Source organism: Neopelma chrysocephalum, unplaced genomic scaffold (assembly GCF_003984885.1).
Source record: "Neopelma chrysocephalum unplaced genomic scaffold, ASM398488v2 Primary Assembly neopelma1_68, whole genome shotgun sequence".
Classification (NCBI taxonomy): Eukaryota; Metazoa; Chordata; class Aves; order Passeriformes; family Pipridae; genus Neopelma; species Neopelma chrysocephalum.
In genome coordinates, this window is record NW_020897727.1 from 8,557,793 (window position 1) to 8,578,918 (window position 21,126).

General features: G+C 40.4%; 1 protein-coding gene across 2 annotated transcripts in view; it reads right to left on the reverse strand.

Moving 5' to 3' along the window:
* Positions 1–21,126, reverse strand: part of CDH13 (cadherin 13) — a 451,056-nt gene that overhangs the window by 52,604 nt on the left and 377,326 nt on the right. For both annotated transcript variants that reach the window (XM_027685001.1, XM_027685000.1), the window contains exons 9-10: positions 3,389–3,571; positions 2,082–2,335 (exon numbers count right to left, since the gene is read on the reverse strand). In XM_027685001.1, coding sequence (XP_027540802.1) covers positions 2,082–2,335; positions 3,389–3,571 — 437 coding nt within the window. The remainder of the gene's footprint in view (positions 1–2,081; positions 2,336–3,388; positions 3,572–21,126) is intronic.

Here is a 21,126-nt window from a genome sequence, read left to right on the forward strand (position 1 = left end):
CTGAGTCACGTTGCTCACTGGGAATAAATATTGCAACAATATATTTACATAAATAATTTAAAATCCAACAGCACAGTAGGTAATAAAAATATATTGCCGTGATAAGGCATGAAACCAGAAAACAACACTGCTTTAATTAAAAATTACAAATACAGTGCAGTAAACAACTTGTTTACACAGTGTTAAAAGTCTAACTATTGAATATCCTGGACTTGTTGAATCCAAAAAAGGGAAAAATACTGAAACCAATCTCTTCACAGAGACAAATATTGAGAACCATAACTGTGTTTAATTAAGATCTACTGTTAATAATGGATTTCTGAGTGAGGTTCTTCTTTTAATTTCCCAAGGTAGAAAATGTTATTAAATTTGGCCTTTAACTTCTCATTGACATGTACACTTGAAACTTCTGATTAAAATTTCAGAGGTTGGGAAGAAGTACCCAAAATTAAACTCTTAAATCTGGCACAAAAATAACAATGATCCCTGATTAAGAAATCAAATTTCAGAAACTTCATTACTGTTCTATTAATAAATTGCTGGGTTATAATTAAAATGGGGCCTGCTGGATTTCTTTCTTTTTTTTTTTTTTTTTTATTAAAAAAAATGAAAACATCGAAAAAAATAAAAAATTTAAAAAAAAAAGAAAAAGAAAAAAAGAAAGGTTAATGAATCTGAGAAATGTGATCCAGCTTGAACAGGTTCTTTTATGGGAGTGATCACAGTGGAATGAACATTAAGGTGGAAAAACTCGTGGTTCTGTCTGCTCCTTCCTTTCTACAACCAGAGCTCCAGGAATGTGCTCCAGAGTCTTGGGAATACTGGAGTCTTATTTTTTTTACAGTGCAACACATTTTTGCCAGCTTGTTTGAGCCTTTAAATCAAATTCTTTCTCAGCCGGCAAAAACACTTCAAGCTGAAGAATAAGGAGGAAAATTGCTTCAAAAGTACAGCTGTCTTTAGGAAATTTTACAAAGTAAGCCACATTTTTCAGAGATAAGTAATTTGAATCTGATTCAGATATGCATTGTTCAAAGAATAAATTCAATCTAGTTGCAGACAATGGCAAAAATGGTTTCTCCACTCTCTTCATGGGTCTTGAAATGCATTTATCATGTTATATCTAGCAGAGTAACTAAAATTCCTGATTACAAACAATCATCAGCCCCTTCTGCAAGTTTATATAGAAAATTAACTAAAAATATCCCTGAAGTTAGAGATATCTGAGTTGCAATGGGTTGAAAATAAAAAAAACAAACCAACAACGTTACTAATTCTATGTTGTTCTGTCCATTTTAAACAGACTTGTACCTTGTTGGGGGGGATGTACACTATTCACAGAGCACACACTGCACAAATCTGGTATTCATTGCTTCTCGCAGACAAAACACTGCTTGCTCATGGTCATTAATATTTAATGTAATATCTAATTTAAAATCTGTGCTGTCCCTGCTTGGCCTTTATTTTAGCAGTATAATCACAGTAAGCACTCTGATACAATTACAGCAGCACAGTCTGAGCACCCTGGAGTTTGTGTTTCTGTGCTGTACAAAAGTCCTGGACGTTGGCCCAAACTCTAAACACACACCTGCCTGCAGGAACTTGGGAGAGAACATTTCAGTCAGACTCCAACTAAGGAATAGTTATTGTCTTTATACATGAAATTTTATCCTGTCCTTAATTGCAGATGCTATTTTTATATTCTAGTCTTCTTTTTTTCATTGCTAGTAGCCAGGTGTCTCAATAACACCTGCCAGTACTAAAAGTATATTTTAAAAATGCTGGTTTATGCTTTCCTGTCGTTTTAGCAAAAGGACTTACAGGTAGTCAAATTAGCCTGTCCTGATGCATTCCACCATTCCCAGATTTCCATTACATTTGCAGTATTTTCTTCTAACTTATACAGTCACTTCCATTCACACAGTTTCTTTATATGACCATTGCTCTAGGCAGATAGAGTAACATTTCTGGGAGAATTGGGAGTCACCTATAGTCGGAATTCTGAACTGGCAGGCAAATTCTTGGGCACAAAAGACGTCCTCACTTTCTGATGGCTGCAAATTGGAGGGTTTTGCACTCACCTGATGGTCTGGTGCTGCAAGGTGTCAGGATCGGTGGCGTTCACCGTGAGCACCACGCTGCCAACGGGGATGTTCTCTTGCTTTGTCACTGTCATCGGGTTTGGGTGGAAAACTGGCCCTTCATTCACATCCTCCACGGTGATCTGGACTGTTGCTGTGGAACTGGGGCCGTAGGCTATGTCTGGGATCAGAGGGTCTTCATTCTCCACCTTGATGAGCAGCGTGTGAAACGCCGAGATCTCGTAGTCCAAAGGCTGTCAAACATCATAAAGTCAGAGGGCAAGGTGCAAAGGCAGCGCCTGACTCTTTCCCTTTGCCCATTGCAAACTTGCAAGAAGGTAGAATTATCCAGAAAAGGACAACAGTGTTCACTGCACCTGATACTTGGCCAGAGTTTAGACTTAGCTTAGTTTAGGATATCATCATCATCATCATCATCATCATCATCATGGCTAGGCTTCGCGAATGAAGATTTGGGAGTTTAGGATATAAATGTCAGTTATAAAGTGCACTGAACATAATGAACATGATGGACTTAAAAAAAGATGGAGATGTCCCTCTGTCCAAGAGCATATACTTTTTTTTTCCCATACCTCATACACATAATTCAATTCTCACATATACATGGTGAATTATGATGTACTATGCATTTAACAGGCAAATCAGTCATACTTAGTAGTTACTTATGACAATAACACCAGCTGCTTTCTCAACTGCTGTCTTGAAATCAGAAGCACTGCCATGGAAATACATTCCATTTGTCTTAAGAATTGAAAATGCTTCTTCAGAAGTCAAACAGAGAGAATTGTGGCACAGGCAGCAAAGAGGACCATTTTTTTTAAAGTGTGAGACATAGAATTATCTTCATACAAAGACAGACAACAAACATTTCCATGAGACTCGAGAAATGTGGGATCAAAGACAGCTCTCCAGTTCAGTCTGAAGCCTCAGATTCCCTGGTATTTACATCTGTGTTCTCTGAGAACAAAATGGGGGCCTTGGATTCTAATTGTCCTTTCAGCTACAATCAAAACCTTGTTGTAAAATCTCACTATTAATTGTGGTGCTTACTGCAAATCTGGCTGTTATTTAACACAGTGGCAATACAGTCAGCAACAGGCAGTCCTTATGACTGAAAAATTAAGGTTACTGTGACAGAAGAAGGGGTTATACATGTATTTGGACAAGGGCTGGTAGCCAACTATATATCTTTGAATGACTTATCCCTGTTGTGCCTTCTTTTATGCAGTGAGCCCAGTGGATGGACCTTACAGCAATAATACAGTGAAAAAGGAAATTGTTCTTACTTTGACAACAGAGAGCATTCCCTCATTAGTCTGGGGATTGGTGTGGATCTCAAAACTCTGCCCTGGATTTCCATTGATGATGGTGTAGACAGCTCTCCATGCTCCAGTCACTGGGTCATCTCTGTCACCAACAGTTAAGTTCACTATGACACCCGTGACTCCCTCCTTCACTGTGGCTTGAAACTAGAAAAAAACACAGAGGAAATTGTTACTGTTTTCAATTAATGGCCCCACACACAGACACGAAATATCCAAGGCAGCATTAATTATTTACCCCAACAGGAGAAAGATGGAATCCTTGACCGAAAGTGAATGTTATAGGCTCTAAATAATACATTCTCACTCATGAAATATGAGGGAGCACAGTACAGCTGCTCTCCACTTAATAGATGGCAGATAAGCAGTGATGTGATAGGAATCAAGTTTTGGGAGATTCTGATCACAAGAAGACAATTAATCTCATATAAATGGAAAGTGAAACACGAAAATATTTTCAGTGCTGCATAGGTGCATATACTACCAGAAAGGGAATTATACTCCCAGCTAAGGGAAGAGGAAGCTGACTGATGCTGACTGATGCTGACTGATGAGACCACTCTTGCCCTCAAATTATTTACAAATAACCCAGTTTTGCATTTCATATTCCTATTTTCCTAAATTATCCCACCCATGTTAATTTTTCACTACACCTTTATCAAGACACAAAACACGTTTCACAAAAAGCATTCCCAGAGCATTTCTTGGAGGGTTTGCTCTAAGACACTCAAAAATAATTGGACCTCATGCTACCACTTTGTCTGCACAACTAAAAGTCAGTGTTACTTTTCTTTTTGGAGTGGAGGAATTTTTTATGACCTTGTGAAATGTGTTTCAGTGCTGTATGACTCGACCAGCCAAGCCCTACGAGAAAATTCCAATTTACTCTCCAAACAAACAGTATATAGCATCATTCTTATTTATGTAGGGAAAAACATTAAGCAAACCATTGGAAAAGCTTGTAAGGGTCAGACTTAATAATACTCCTCACCTTTCAAGCACTTGAGGCTGACGTGCTAAAAGCACTGGATATGAGAGTGATAATACCTGCCTGATGGGTGGATAAACCAGAATGATAACACACCTAATCCTGACAAGTGCTGAACACCAGCACTGCCATTAGAAATCATTAGAAAAATCTTAGCATTTCCGGGGATTAAGCCTTCAAAAGTCTAAAATTACAAACTTTAATGACACAAATGGGCTCTGCTGTACATGCGCTGCTTAAAAGCTTCACCGTCGGTGACGATGGGTCGCCCAAGGGCAAGAGTCACCCAAGTGGCTTTGAGACCTTGAAGACTAAAAGAGTAAAACATCAAGTGTCTTTTGCTCTGTCTCACAGACAACGTGAAGTCATAACACTACAGAAGATTTTGTGAGAATACTGAATCCGGAAAATGGCATTTTATTAATATAGAGATTTCACAATTTGGACAAATAGTAGGTAAAATGGATTTCCTCATGCTAAAACACAGAGAGGACAACTAAGTCTTTCCCTGTGTTCAGTTGTCTTTGTCTTCCTTTTTTCCAATAGATTTGACTTATCTTTCCAACCCCTTTTTCAATGTTGCTGTATAATTTGAGTGTATACATTCAGTTCAATCTTTCCAGCCTCAAACTTGATTTTATAAAAGGATGGCATTAATGATTGGCTATTTCTATCTTCTGTGGTATATCTAACAAAAAATTAAAAGATTCTTTTGATTTTCATAGTTAATATGTAACAGGTTGTGATTGAGCTTTGTTTCAGACAGTTCATTAGGCTCATTTGCAGTTTAATTAACTCTAAATGATAATATAACAATATTTTCACTTGCTTTGAAACAAATGAAAAGAAAAACTCTTTCAAGAATCTTGGAAATAACAGAAGAATGATTACCAAGATTATATTCCTTCCAGCTCAGCCAAATGCTGTGACTGGAAAGCGGACTTGGACAGTTCTTTCTCTAATTGAAAATAAGCAATTAACCTGATTGATATTTTTATATTATTTCATATTGTCTCAACTTGAGCATGTATAATATGAGACATCAGAACCATAAGGGTCAGAACTTTTCCCTACAAGTGTTCAGTACCAAACAATTAAAAAGGTGACTAGGCTTCAAGAAGCCTGATACTAAAGAATCTAACCCTCAGATTTGACTGGGCATCTGCTCCTAATTCATATTGATCCTTCTGAAAAATCTTTTCCTTAATCCTCTCATCTGATTCAATTAAGTGTTCAATAGTCCCTGGCTCACCTTGGGGACAGTAAGACCTTTTAGGGTAAAATATTAAAAGATCTGGCTGTTTTATTCAGCTATATAATTGTGAAGCCATGAGATAAAGTTATTATTTTTACCCCACCAGTGCCAGACTGTGATGGAAAAGGTTGATATGCCAGCTAGTTCAAAAAATATTGAATGTCAGGTTAAGGATATTTAATTCAAGGATATCCCAGCTGGGGTTGGCTTTCTTCTGCATCCCTATTTTCTCCTTATTTAGGAAGAACTCTCAGTAGCTTCAGTTGCAGAGAGTTGGGGGTGCAGAAAGGGCACAGAGACTTGCTGGGGGCACAAAACTGCCCAGCTCTGAGTCCTGCACGTCAAGGAAATGCCAATGTCTACAGTCAAAGGCTGTGCCAAGAAAAATAATCCCAAGCATAGTGGTAAACTCACCCCTGGCATCCTTCCCATTTTAGAAGTGACCATATAAATAGAGAGGGTGTTTGAAGCTGTCTGGAACATTAGACTAAAATCTGTTCAAGATGGATGAAAAAGCAGAATGATCAGATCACAGAAAATGTCACATAGGTCTGCTCTAAATTTATAATGTGAAAAGTGTAATAAATCACAGATTTGTGATTGCAAAAGACACATATCTACTGTGAAATAGTGTGGCCCAGGAAAATATACCTAGAAGGTGAACCCTTTTGCCTGTTCAGCCACCTTTATATAAAGAATAGACTTCCTAGCATTTACTGGGTCCCTTTCAAAAACAAAAGTAAAGAAGGGAATTGAAAAGCTATGAGAGGACAAATATAGGAATTAGATTAGAAAGAGAGAAAAGACAACCACAGGTTCATCACAGTGAAAGGTTTACACTCCCAAAGCACAGTGCTTGACGGGGAGAGTCTGAACCACTGCTCTAAAATAAAACCCCACAGTGGTTAACACAAATAATTGGATCACAAGTTAATTGATTTTACTCGCTTTAAATATCTGCACATCCCCTAAGCACCACTATAAATTAAGAGTAAAGTAGATGAGTTCAGTACTTTATTTAAACTGCTGTCATTTGGACCCATATTAAAAATAATAACTTAGAAGGAGAATACCCTGGGCCAGAGTGGATTTGGCTGGAAAGAGCTGTGTGCATTTACTACTACTGAGTATTTGAATATGTAAGGTTAACCTGCTCTGTGGAGTGATGTGCCATACTGTCATTTATTGTGCCTATCGTGCAGACAGCCTAGAAATTTCTGTCATAATTAGGATTTTATAAATATAGGGAAATAAAGGGCTCCATTCCCTTTTTTCTGTACCCAAAATCTTATGTCAAAATGCACAAAAACAGACAACTGAGAGCAACTTAGAAGGAAACACTGAGTGAAGAACATTTAACAGGGAACAGAAAGACGTGGAGGAAATATAGTGATGGGTGTAGATGAAGGGTTTCTCCAAGGCTGTGAGGGTGGCTTGTGAGGATGCACAAATAGACTTGGGAGTGTAACAAGTCAGCAATGTTTGACTGATGGGCAGTAGACAAGGACCACAAGACAGATCACAGGTACAGTTCCACTGGCCATGGAGGTCCTTGAGAGTGAGAACAAGCAGCTTCTACATCTTACAATCCAGGAGTCACTAAAGAGATGGGAAGGAGACGAGTAATGTTCAAAACTACTGTGCTAGAGCACAGCCCAGGTACAGCAGCCAGCACAGCCCTGAGCAGCTGAGATAACCTCAGTTCAGCAGGCAAACCACTCCTCCCTTCCCTCCATCTTTCAGGCTTAACTTTAGTGGCTGTTTCCTGGTGGAGCCAGGATGTAACACCCTGCCAGATCCTCCCCCTCACTGAGCTCTGTGGTGAACTGGTGGGATGCTGCACTGGCAGCTCTCACTGGCAGCAAAATGGCTCTGGATGGTCTCAAGAAAACCAGTCTTGTCTCATTTCCACCATGGGGCAGGTCCATGGAAAAATCACCGTGTAAAATGTTATCACCTGAGAATCCAGGCACTGACCCCACCTCAGTCTCAAGCATAGCTGGCAATGGTGCCCAGACCATGTGAAAATTGGGTTCTCATCTGACAGCCTCATTTAAAGATTCTGTAGCAAGTGAGATTGTATTTACTGACTTCTCAAAGCGGAGGAAGAAATGAACTTAACTGGATCAGAATCACCTCAGTGTCTGCTGTCCAGCAACAGCATGAGCAGGCAGTAATAACACCTTTATGAAGCCACTAAAAAACTGGCTCAGAGTGGGGCACTGACATCCCCAAATTAAAGAGCTGACACGAGCAGCAAATACAATGCAAGACAAACGTGTCTGGGGTTGGTGATCACCACCCCACGGCTCATTAGGATTCTGCACACTGTGATTCCCAATCAAGAACAAACAAATTAAAACTCTGTGTCAGTTTGCATTTATCAGGGTGATATTCCAGAGGAGGGTATTCTGTGCCGCTATCGTGTGTTTGTCTCCTCATCTATATAACAAGAAAGATGAAAAATAATGGGATGTATTAATTCATTATGTCTCTGTTAGAAATTCTACGGGGAAACTGTATTGTTGTAATTGTCCTCCTCCACTGAAGTCCACTGCTTTTGCAACCATTGTTTGTCTATCTAATTTCTTAAAAATAGGACAATAAGCCTGTGCTTGCAACCTGCTTGCTTTTTGCCTGTGCCTTTTCCTTTGCACGCTGATATTCAGTACATGTGCACCTGAGTTTCCAATATTTGTTTGTTAAGGAAGTAATGTATTTTCCATAGTTCTGTATCTGGAATATCTCCAAGTACAAATGAATTTTCAGAGTGATCTCAAAGGTTTGCATTCTTAATCAATCTGGGATGAGAATTCATAAATGTCAGTTATGGACGTTTCTTGTGGAGTTCAGTGGGACACAAAGCCCAGCTCGCTGGCTAACAACAAACCAAGTCACCTGGAGCTTGGAGTTCCAGGAGGGAACACTTGGCATAATATTTGTGCATTGAACAAAGTGATGCTGCTGATTTTTCAGTCACCTTTCACCTCAGCACAAGGACCCAGTGTTCTGTTCTGCTCCCACGGGCCCCCAGGGGCTGGAAAACAGGACCTGACCGACTGCAGTTTGTGCTGAACTCTCCCCGTGAGCAATTTAATAGACAATTCTATGGCCAAGGCAAATTGTAACTCGCTATTACATTCTCCCTGATCTCTTCTATAGAGTTGGAAGGTATTTTCCCTCTTAAGACTGTGCATAGCCTTTATTATGTGGACACAAATAGCAGCTGTTTCGCTACAAAAATCTCTGTATTAGTGTAATGGATTCAATTTCTGGAAGCTGCACATCAAGCAACACACGGAGCACTTTGAAAGCCATTTAGATGAAAGACACTCTGTAAATATAAAGCATTATCATAGTATGACAAGGATTTGATGGTGTAAACTAGATGCAAAGCAGAAATTATAGCTGTGAGTCACCTAAACAGGCTTTAGTTATTGGCATTGTCTTACTGCCATAATGCTAGCTCGTAGGCACTATATTATTTCTTAACTTAAAGTGTTTCTTTCAGCTTATTCTATATTTTTTTCCTAAGTACATAATATTCTCCCTTCTCCCTAGTGAAATTACAGAAAGAATTCAATTGTAGCTTAGAAAAAAAACCCCTTTCTGAATATATGAAATTGATCATAATAATTTTGGGTGCATTTTCACTTTTTGCTTTTGAGTGATTTTCACTGGCTCTGCATTGTAAATGCTTTGTGATCTTTCAAGGCACGCACCAGTTACTTCACAAAGTAAAAGTAGAACTCAATAATGAAGGGCTGAGCGAATATTTTTGCCTGCAAAAACTTTCTTGCAGTCTGCAACAAGAGCAACAAATCCAAAAGATCAATTAGTTAAAGGAAGGCAAAAGATCCACTTCTGCTCTCTGTAACGGGGCTACAACTTCTGCAGGCTCTACGAATTTGTGCCTTTTTATTGAAAGACACAAAAATGCTTAATGCCACTGACAATAATCATGAATGATCAAAAAAAGGGAAGTTTAACATGACCTCATCATCAGGCTCTTTCCCCGTGCTCCGGGTGCAAGTCCTTCTGCGAGCAGTTTTCCACCAGGTTAAAGCCAAGCTGTCTCTGGGATTCAGTGACACCACTTCAAGGGCTCTTTGGGTGTTAAAATTCATGATTGAGCAGTACAGGATCAGAATGCAAAAATAATGGGGTGAAATGGATGGATGGATTGATGGAGGGATGGAGGGATGGATGAATGGATGGAATGGATGGAATGGATGGATGGATGACCTCCTGGGTGCTGCAGGAGTTGCCTGTGATGTTGTCAACGTGAAGAGTCCTTCCATTCCTCTTGCAGACATCATAAGTCTTATAAAACTCTGGAAGATCTACAGAATGAGATCCTCGAAAGATTCATAAATTGATTTAAAGAACTTTCTTCCTGCTTCTTTCCCACAGCTTTGCTGAAAGCTCACTCGGAGCTGATGTTGGATTCGATCCTCTCATTTAAGTGCTTGCAGAAGACTAAAAAGCCATTCAGGGACCATAAATAAGTGATGGTGAAGGATACTTGAAAATAACTACTTTTTTTGACTTGTTTCTCAGACTTTTGTTTACACCAGGCTTTGGCTCTGTCTCAGCCCAGCTCATGGCCTCGCTGAGTGAAGGCAAAAAAGATAATTCTAACATGTATTAATCATATGTTGAACGCCTGCGTCAAAGCCTCTTACCTCCAGGTATACATCAAATGTAGCACAGTTGTCTGAAGATTCAGAAGGAAGACAAACATACTCTTTTTCTTCCCTGAATATATAAATAATTTAGGAAGGATTCATTCTTTTTCACTTTTCCACCTATAAATGCAAGGTGCATTCAGCTGTTTCTAGAATAAATCAAGTACCCACGAATACAAGGGACACTTCTAGAATGATGGTCATATCACAAAAAAACAAATGCTCCTTCTCCAGGTGGACAGAAGACAGTGCAAGGTCACTGTTTTTATCATATTTAAGATATTTTTGAGAAAAACTCAAATAACAATGTTATTTTCTTAGCTCTAAAAAATTCTTTCACCCCAGGTAGAACAAACCTTATGTTTAAAACAACAGCATCATAGAAAATGATGATCTGACCAAGCCTGACTACACCTATTCACCTGTTCCAGCATCAGTGTTGCCAAGGGACCAGGGAGAGCTCTGCCTTTCACATTTATGAGTCCACTTGTGCTGCATTCAGCCAACCCAGCCATGTATTATTTCCTCCTCAGTGCACTTCCCATCAAGAGCAGTGTTAAGCCCATCTTCTTTCTAAGATGCTGGATGTCTTCTTTAAATGGAATGAACTTTAAATAGCATAGACCTAGCTGGATTTTTCTTCCTTTCACATCCACTGCAGCATCCGCTCTCATCCAGGAACAAAAAGGTTTTACAGGCTATTTTCCCCCCTCAATCCATGCAGTTCTCAGTTATCCTGATGATGGTGAGGAGGGAAGGGAAGGAGGTCTTGGCAGATGCTCCTCTTTCATTTTTAGCAGAGACTTTTTTATACCCAAACCAACCTTTCTGCTGCTGAAGATTGTCATATGAATATATATGGTTGAGATAACTGATAACTGCCTCACTAAGAGAAAAATGTATGGAAGCCACTACTCATACTGTAAGGAATTCATACCATTTACTGCCCCTACAGCCCCAGTTACAGGTGGGATGCATTTGCTCCATGGATCAGACCCATAAGCAACAATTTCCTCCTATTAGTTCCCAAACTGTCACGTTTTGGGGGTCTGGACAAGGAATGGGTTCCAAAACCAAGCCCTCTTTAACTGTTGAACCTCTTACCTTTATCATTTAGGCCCTTAACATCAGGACAGGTGAAATTTACTCCTCTTTGAACATTGAAATGATAGATAAAAGGATAATTTTGTGGCAATATAAATATTTTTTAAATTAACATTAGCCATAAAATGCCTATCCAGACACCAGTTAATTTGCTAAAGTCTGAGAGATTGAGAAGAGTGAAGGAGAAATTCCTCTAATGGCTTTATTCTGCTCCCAGGTATAAATAAATATAATGTGGCCTCTGTACTGATGGACAGGGAGCTGGGCAGTGACAAGAGCTTCAGTAAATGAAAACTACTCATGGTTTTAAAATTATTATCATGTTTACCTTTAGGAATTAAACATGGGATTTTGTGACTTTTTTTTACAAAGGTAACTTCCAGGACTTCTTCTCATACATGTATGAAAACTATATTTTAGTGCTGTACAAAAGCAAACTGAAGGAAGTTGAAAAAACCCAACAAACAAAAAACAAAAAGAAAGGAATTGTTTCACTTTAAATAGATGAAACAACAAAAAATGCCTGGATAAAAATCTAGAGGCATCTTGTTTTGGCACCTTAATATTTCAAGACTGAACCATATTCTCACCAGGTTAAGAAGCCTGGTCTTTGCAGAGAGGTGGAAACTGCAATATAAATGAGACTTTCTCCGTGGCAGAATCTTTGGCCTCAATGAGAAAGGAAAGCATATGCATCCAAATGAGAAATCCTGCCTTTTCTGCCCCGGGAGGACCCGGATTCCAAAGCAGAGAGTTATTCATTGTGCCAGTTTGCAGCTGATCATGACCCAAAGCTGCCAACAACAGATGTTTTGACAGTGGTTAAAGTTCTTCACGGGGTCTTTGGTGAGCAGCACCAAAGCATTCAAAGCAACTTGTATCTCTAAAATATTTCAGCTACAAATTTCATCAATTCCCCAAACTTCTGGCATTTTAGGTTGTGCCAACTGATGGGGAAGAGATGCCCTAGATTTACAAGCCCCTCCAGCTGAGAGCTGTCTGAAGTTATCCCAGTATGAAAACTATTTTGGAAGCAGATAAGAACTCTGTGAGGTTTCACACTGTTCCAGTGGAAGCAGGAGGTGCAGATGGAAGTTTACAGGCAGTATTATCTGCAGTGATACAGAATCTGTCTGAATTTTAAAAATGAAATATCTAGCCAGCATTTTGTTTTCTGGGAAAATCTGAGTGGGAAAAGGAGAATTTGGGCTGAACACTCCATATTTCAATCCATCTGAACACAATAAGTCTTCCAAGTCTGCTGACAAAGTGATGAATGAAGTCTACTGCATGTAGTTCCTTCCACTGGATATACAGGATTTTTTTTTCCTCAAATTATCTAGTCTACATCCGGTTTGCTCAGCATTCATTGAGCAAAACGTTACTGCTCTATCAAAAAGCTATGATACAAGAAGAATTTAGAGATCAGAGACATAGGTGAACTTTCATGATTAACGATCTCTCTTCCTTTTCTCTTTTCCTCCCACAGCAGAAAAATCTTTATCATATCCTGAGCATTCAGTAAGCACAGAGCTCTTGTTACCCTGACAGGGAACAGCAAGGACCTGGGGTCTCTAACCCTATCAGCACAGAAAATGTCTTGATTCCAAGGTCAAGAATGAAGAATAATAGAAATAAATGCAGCATATTTGACTAATGGCTATGGGTGATCTGAGCCTCCCCACTGATTGAAGGATGCAGCAACAGATGTATGGGTTGGCATTGCACAGCTGAGAAAAGGGCAGGAAAACCCAAGGTGTGCTAAATGGATGTATTGGTTTGTGCTCTAAGGATACTGATGGTCTCCATCTTCCAATACCCAGCTCCCTTTGCCAGTGCTCATTTCACCTTTCCTCGAAAGAAAAATATTTGTAATAAAGGAGAATGAAACATTCCTCTTGTAAGTGCCTGCTGTGTGCTTATTTCATGTCTAGAATGTCACAAAGGGAATAGATTAAGGCCCTTTCATTTTCTCCCTGGCAATTTATGTTTTCCTGAGCAAACATTCTCTGTACACACATCCTTCTCAAACACAAGCACTGCTGCGGCCTCAGCTGGACATTTTTTGTGCAAATGGTGAAGTATCCATTTGGTTTTTTTAATAATAAGGAGGATGAAAATGAAAGAAGGATTTTTATATATGGCTGATACTGAATTCTCTCTAAGCTGTTTAGAGATTGGCAATGAGCACAGTTTGATGGCAGTGCTCCCCAGTTCATGTGTCTGAGAATCAGAATTAGCAGGGAGGTCAAGGCAGGCCAAGGCACTACATTTGTGCTCTGATTTAAAGTGTGTGTGCACACCTTGGAGCCCACACAGAGTGAATCAAACCTGTCAGACCTACCTTGGGCAGCCTGCAGAGGTCACCTGAACATGGTGCCTTAGGGTAGCCCTCCAGTACCTAAAGGGGGCCCACAAGAAGGGGGGGGGATTTTTGGAGGGGGAATTTTTACGTGGGCATGCAGGGAAAGGCAAGTGGGAATGGTTTTAAGCTTAGATTAGATATCAGGAACAAATTCATCCCTGTGAGGGTGGTGAGGCCCTGCACAGGTTGCCTAGAAAAGCTGTGGATCCCTGTGAGTGTTCAAGGCTGGATGAAGCTTGGAACAACCTGGTTTAATGGAAGGTGTCCCTTCCCATGGCAGGGGGTTGGAACCAGATGATCTTTGAGGTCCTTTCCAACCCAAACTGTTGTGTGGTTCTGTGAACAGCAAAGGTGGCCTGTCCCAGTGGCACAGAGTGGTTACTGTGCCTGTGCAGACCATCACTGTCACACCCTGAGCACAAATGTACTCCAGGGTCAGCCTGGGTGGGAGCAGGCAGGACAATTCATCTTTCCAGCCAGGAGTCACTAGAGCTGAGACTTGCTGGGAGATCCAGATTTCATACAATTCCCTCATCCTGGTCACAGCCAGTGCTGTGGTGTGCTGGGAAACCCCAAAGCAGCAGCTTAAGTTCTGCAATTCCTATCAGACCAAACACGCAAATAAAGGCAATTCCCAGGAAATACAGGTGACACCAAAGAGATAAACAAGCTTTTGGTATTGTCTTTGGTTTACAGCAAAAAGCTTTTCCAGAGGGTTGAGTGCTTATTAAATCAGGACATGTATGAAGAACATTAGTTTATTAAGTGACTGTGCTACTCCTCTCTCTTAAGACTGTTTTCCCTTCTCCTGCTCATACATCTGCCACACTGAACTCTTCCCAAGGAGAGCACACGAGTACACTGGAAATTAATTGGATCCTAACACACACTTCCAGATACAGATTTTTCAACTGAGCTTGCCAGTTCTAGGGGAAATCATTTTAAGGGACAATAAATACCACTTTATTTCTATACACAGCAGTGTGATATACTGTAAGCAGTCAACCTCCCTCCCCTTGGAAGGCAGAAAAATGCTGTGCTTGCAGGTAACTAGAAACATATCCTATTTCTTGCTTCTGAGTAAGCTGGTAATTAGAGTAGAAACATGAGGAACAATTTCAGTGGAGCTGTAAAACTCCAACAGGAAGAAAAAAAATCTATTTGAGGTTAGAACAAAATCTTTTTTTAATCTGGCTAATGCTACTTTTGTGCTGATGCTGATCATTATATTTATTACTAAACTGTGGGACATTCCAAAGCATTGACACCTGACTTCACTTACTAGAAAAGCAATCACTTTCAGATATTCAGCTTGGTGATTAATATGTAGATTCCTAATTTTTAGTGGATTAAACCATGTTGTATCAATTTGGTGGTCTTTAGGATTTATAATCAAACCCTGACGACATCTGATTAATGCCAGCCCAGGCTCCCTGAACCTTACAATATTCTTGTTCCTTTGGAGCTCGGATCACAGCAGGCTGATTACCCCCTGATTATCCTGAGTAACTGGGGTCAGAGGTTCTCTGGCACCACAGAACACATTTAATTCAATCAATTCAGTTAGTGAAGCAGTTGGGGAAAAAAAATTATTCCAACTGCTGTAACATTGCATTAGAAAAATTGCCCAGGATTTCTGTGCTCCAACTGATGGGCATTTTTGCTTAATTTCTAATTTAATATTCTGCTGGGGTTTGCAACTTCAATTACTTGTGATATTTTCACCCATAAAGTCAGGGGCATTGAGCTTGGAGGGAGAAAGGAAAACCAGAGGAAGGAAAGATGCCTGTATTAACCTGTACAATAACCTTTGCTGACAGACACACATTTTCATGGCTCAGTTGTGGTTTTCCTGGTTAGGCACTCTACTGGTGGCTCAGGAAAACCCTCTTTGTTCCCTCCATTTATCCCTTTTGACACTGGCAGATTTTAGCTCTACTCTTACTTTTGGTGGCTTTTAATGTTGTTTGGCTGAGCACCAGTTCATTTGTCTTGTAAGCAGAGCCTTTGATGAGCTGTGATCCAGCACAGCCCTGGTTCAGACAGCCCAGCACCCTCGTGTGTGCTCAGATGGAGTTTGGGGAGCTCATTAAAGGCACCAGCTCTGAACTTCAGTCACCTGAAGCAGCAAGTGCTGTGTCTGGGATGAAACATAAAAAAGGACCTCTCACTACTCCCTGAAAGCCTCAAGGTACTTCCCACACAAATGCCCAGCACTCAGTTTGACTCCTGCTGGTGAGTTTTGCATCCTATACAAGGATCCTGAGTCTGCTGGTACACAGACATTCCTTACTGGGAGTCCTGAGGCTGCTGCTACAGCCACAGCTCTGCTTTCTGACCACAGGGTGGGTTGATATCACAGTTTCAGGGGACTAAAGAGGATCGAGACCTTCCACTGCACTTCAAAAGGGGCAGTAGAGTATCTAACAAATGTAAGAGACATCATACATAGGAAATTTGGGCATAACATGGAGCTCCAGGCCAATGAAGAGAGAGCAACACACAAAAGCATGTCAGCAAATACATAAACATGGCCCCAAATGATCCCAAAGAGAGGAAGAAGAATTTATGAGCATCATGTTTGTCCTGGCAAAGCACTGCAGGTGCTGACAACCTGCCTTAACACCCTGACCACAAACACTGGAATGGAACCACCAAATTTATCACCCAGAGGAACAAGGAATCAGTGGGAGTAACAGCAGGAAAAGGGGTAGGAGCTAAGAAGGGTGTGTACAACAATTTTGTATTTGTTGTATTATCAGTATTGAAAATGTTTCTAAGTTGAAAAATATTTCTCTCTTTTTCAGTAATTCAATCTGAATTAATAACGATTCTTGGATTAGGATAGACTTGGATTAGTGTTCAATTTTATTAATAATAAATTCTTGGCTTAATATATAAGGTGGGCTTTCCCTTTGCCCATCAACAAGATTTTAGCGTGACAATACAACACCAGGCTTAGCTATTATTTGCAATGGTTCTTTAGAAATTAAAGCAACTTTCCTGAGTAGGATTCTTTAATAAAGGAAATGAAGTCTTACACCTCTATTTTCCCTGCAAGCAGCAGAAAGTTGCAATTTAATCTTCTGCTTGCCCACAGAGAAGATCCATTTTCTGCATGTTCCTTAGGGGTTCTTTGGAATGAAAAATGCTATATGGTTATAAAACATTCTCTTAATGAAACTCACTCTCAACTAACCCTGGAATTGATGAATCTCCTCATGAGCCCCTGTGTCCATTTGCCCACAGCACAAACCCTGACACGGCTGTCAGGCTCCCTTACCTTAAGAAAAACCCAAAATAGGAGCTGCAGGAAAATTGCAGGTCAGAAGTTTGGTGTATTAGCAGAGACGTGTGGAGAAATTATAGTGTACTTAAATGGGACATACAGCTAGGGAGCCTACAGAGGGTGCCTATAGAGCCCTGTACAGTGCCTATAGACTCTCTTTTGTGTGTGAAACATTCTCAGCCTGTTCTATAACAAAATATGAAGCAAATAAAGAGAAGACCCAAATGGCATAATCGATTCTTCATATTAAACACAAAGCCACACGTATGGAAGAAACCAAACAGCAGCAAAACCCCATCACATCCAAATGCTCAAAATACACACACTCCTCCCCTCCTGTGCTGGGGATGAAAGAAGAAGGAACCTCGCACAGCAGATGTTACTTCTGTCACTTACTCTGTCCTGGAAAAGAATCGTGGACAATAAAGGCAATTTAACATTGTGAAAACAGCAAACCACTGTTGAGGTGTGCAAGAAGTAGCACCTGCACAGGCAGAGGCAGGAATTCTTCCATCTGCTCAGCACTGGGGAGCCCCAGCTGGATTAGAGCACCTGACTCCTGCCCACAGCAGGGAAGGCAAAGAGCAGTGGCAGAGCCAGATGTCTAAAGCCCGTGGCCTTGAATAACTCTGAACAGCAAATGCCCCCTGGGCTGCTGTGGGTAAAAGGGTTGTCTGTGTGTCACCTTCAGAGTGGACAAGGCCAAGAAGGGAAGGGCTTAGTGGAGGCCAGGAAAATTCTCATCAGAGACAGGGGAAAACTTGTTGCTAGCAGGGAAGCTGAAGGACTGTGGTGGGTTGCTGGGAGATCACAGTGGCTGTAACCTCAAAGCTCCTGAAGGAAAAATAAACAAATACTGGAAATTATACAAATGGGAGGGAGAGACTTGAAGTTATCTCGAGAACCCTTCTCTGCGAAAGTCACGATAAGCCCAAATCCAATAATCTGTACAGAGCAAAACACTTCTGCCTAATTTTCAAACATTTTCAAGGTTCATGATCCTCATTAACTTCCAGGAAGCTCCCTAGATTGCCAGGATTTTTTAAAGCAAGTGATAGGCAGGACTTTCCTAGCTGAGATTCCAGTCTCAAACTCCCCATCGTACAAGACTCTTCATTACACTGGATTTGGTGCTGACAGCTGGAGACACAGAGTGGAACTGCGAAATCACATTTGCCCTCCCTGTTGCAGATAAAAGATGAAAACTGTGCCTCTAGCATTTGCTTTCCTGGCTGGTCATGTTCTCTTTTGGCAACAAAATGTGAGGAAAGGGGAAGGGGAAAATAATTATGAATTCAGCTTGGGGAAGGATTCTAAGGGACCAAGAATGGCAAAGCCAGATATCCGAATTTAATTGTTTTGAGGGTGTCTGTAACAGAGCCACTGTAGCAAAATTCCTGCTCCAGTAAGAACTCCTCCATTTTTACTAGAGAATTAAAAACTCTTCCCTTGCATTCCCACAGGAACAAACTGCTCGTGCCAAGCAGACAAGATTTCTGAAGAAAATTGTGCTCTTTAACAAATCTCAACCATTACTTCATCATTTCCCTGAGTTGTCTGGCAAAGAGGAATTTAAAGGCCTGCATTTAAATTCTGGAGCGGCTATCAAATGAAGAAAGCAGATTGATTTGCATTCTGTTCCACTACTCTCTTTGCCAAAGTGATTTTTATCAGAAAAAAAAAAAGAAAAGAAAAATACTAAAAAAAAGTAGAATCTGAGCCTGAGAATTCAGTTTTCAACTTCAAACCATTGAGATTTTTTTGATTTTCTTACAATATAAACCCTCAGCAATAGGATTTATAGAAGAAATGCTGCCAGAACCCTCAGAACACATCATCCACTCATTCCTCACGTGGAATTAATGCAAAATGCCACCCTTACATTGCACACAAGCCTTGCCAACAAATAAGAATTGTGACAGGCTGAGAGCACACTGTCTGGGATTTTTATACTCATTTTTTTCCCTGGAAAAATGCCTGTTTCACGTGCTTTTAAGCCTCCACAGTTTTATTCCACCTAATCCCTGCCTTGTCTTGTTTTGTTCATCACTCCCAGGGAGCCCCTGCCGTGCCCCTGGACTGCTGCAGGACACATCAAACCCATTTGGGGTGTCTTGGGCCGACTGACTCGTGTTCTTTGACTGCAAATGTCACTACAGCTACACCCAACCTTCTCACCTCACCCACTTTTCAGTCATCATTTATCCCTTCCTTAGTTTTCCCCAACTTCTAGCTGGGAAATTGCCTGGACTCCACTCGTACCATAAATGCCAGCCCAAAAGATGAAATGCAGCTGCTCTGTGCCACCTTGCTCTGTCAGGGAGAATGGATAATGTCCTTGGAGTCCACCTGCCAATCTCCAGCATCGATGGAGAGGGAGTTTTCCAATTGGATCCTGGGTGTCCCAGTGCCTGGCTTTTGCTGAATAGCCTTGAAGAGATGGGATTTAAATTGTATTGAGGGTATTAGTCTAAAGTGAATGAAGTGGAGAGTGTACTTCTCGTTTATATCCCCAGAGTGATAAATGGGAGAGTGTAATTTTTTTTTTCTTTTTTTTTCTAAGGCAAAGAAAATGGGAAAGCAACACGGATTTCAGGCACATGAGAAATAGCTTATGAATTTAGATGATAGTTCAGCAGAAATAAATTGTACATCTGTTCATTCATTTTAATAAAGCAGGGAAATGACACACTGCTGGAGCCTTTGGAGAATGCTGGTATTTTTAAATTATGATCCTATAATAGTAGCATTAACATTTGTAATGCTGCCCATACTTTATGAATTTAAGAAAAATAAATTTATGGGATAAGTGAGCCTCAACCTATAGTCTGGACTCTGGGCATTTAAAAGTGAATAAGGTGCTTCCTAAATACTTTAAATTAGTTCAGGAATTCTTGAGGAAAGACACCACAATAGCTTTCCTATGTAACACAGATAATCCTCTATGTATGTGTTGACAAAGCATGCTTATTATTTCTGAATAAATAATTCAGATGTGCTGAATGTAGCTGAATGCATTTATTTCTGCTGACTAGCACCCGGTGTTTGTGTTTACAGGCAGCTACAGGCTAGTGCTTCCCTTGAAAGCAGTCCATTAAAGATACAAACTGGATGCTTTCCTTGGCTGTATGGATGCATGGAAACATGTACTGCCTTCTGCTGAATTCAGGCAGGAATATCACCTTTCTCTTGAGTCTCCCATAACCCAGAAGTTAGAAATGGAAAAAAGTTATGAGCCGAATACAATTGCTTCATTCTTTCTATTTTACCATTATTTACCAAGATGACATGGAAATTTAAGATATAAACAAGTGAGACTGCAGGGGATGTTGCATTTTAAAAGCGTATGTTTTGATTTTCCAAACCGACCTCCGTGGGAAATAATAAATTAAGAGTTCAATAACAACTGTCGTGTTTCCTTTAAAAGCACAATTAGTAAGATCATTAAAATTCCCTTTTAATCGATTGCATTAAAGCAATTACTACTGGAGTAAAGAGGATCTAAAACTGATTAGTTGCTCACTTATTGCTCTTTGATCAGCTGAGATGATCCTTGCTCAAGAAAAGGGAGGACAGGCAACTCTGACATCCTTGAGATGAACCCGAGATCTTTTTACAATGCTCCCCACAGTTTCCCACTAACAGGCCAAACGAGTTAGGAGTGTGTGTTTATATTTATTTAAATATTTGATCTTTCCCAAAGCAGTGACTTCACTGAGGTGATGCTGCAAAGAGGAACCTCAGCAGGAACATCTCTCTGTGTCCCCAGCAGCAGGTGAGCGTGTCCCTGTGCTCTGCACTGCTCCCTCCAGCTGCAGCAGGCAGCCCAAAACCCACCTCAACAGGCAGCCCAGGTAAACAAGACTCATTGTAATTTGGTTCTCTTGTGAGTACAAGAGAACTGAAGAAAAGAAATACCTCTGGGACACAGGAGACCCCCAGGCAACGCTTCCCATTGACAGAAACCTTACAGATTTATTGTTTGGAACTGCTTTTTAATCATGGCTGGAGGA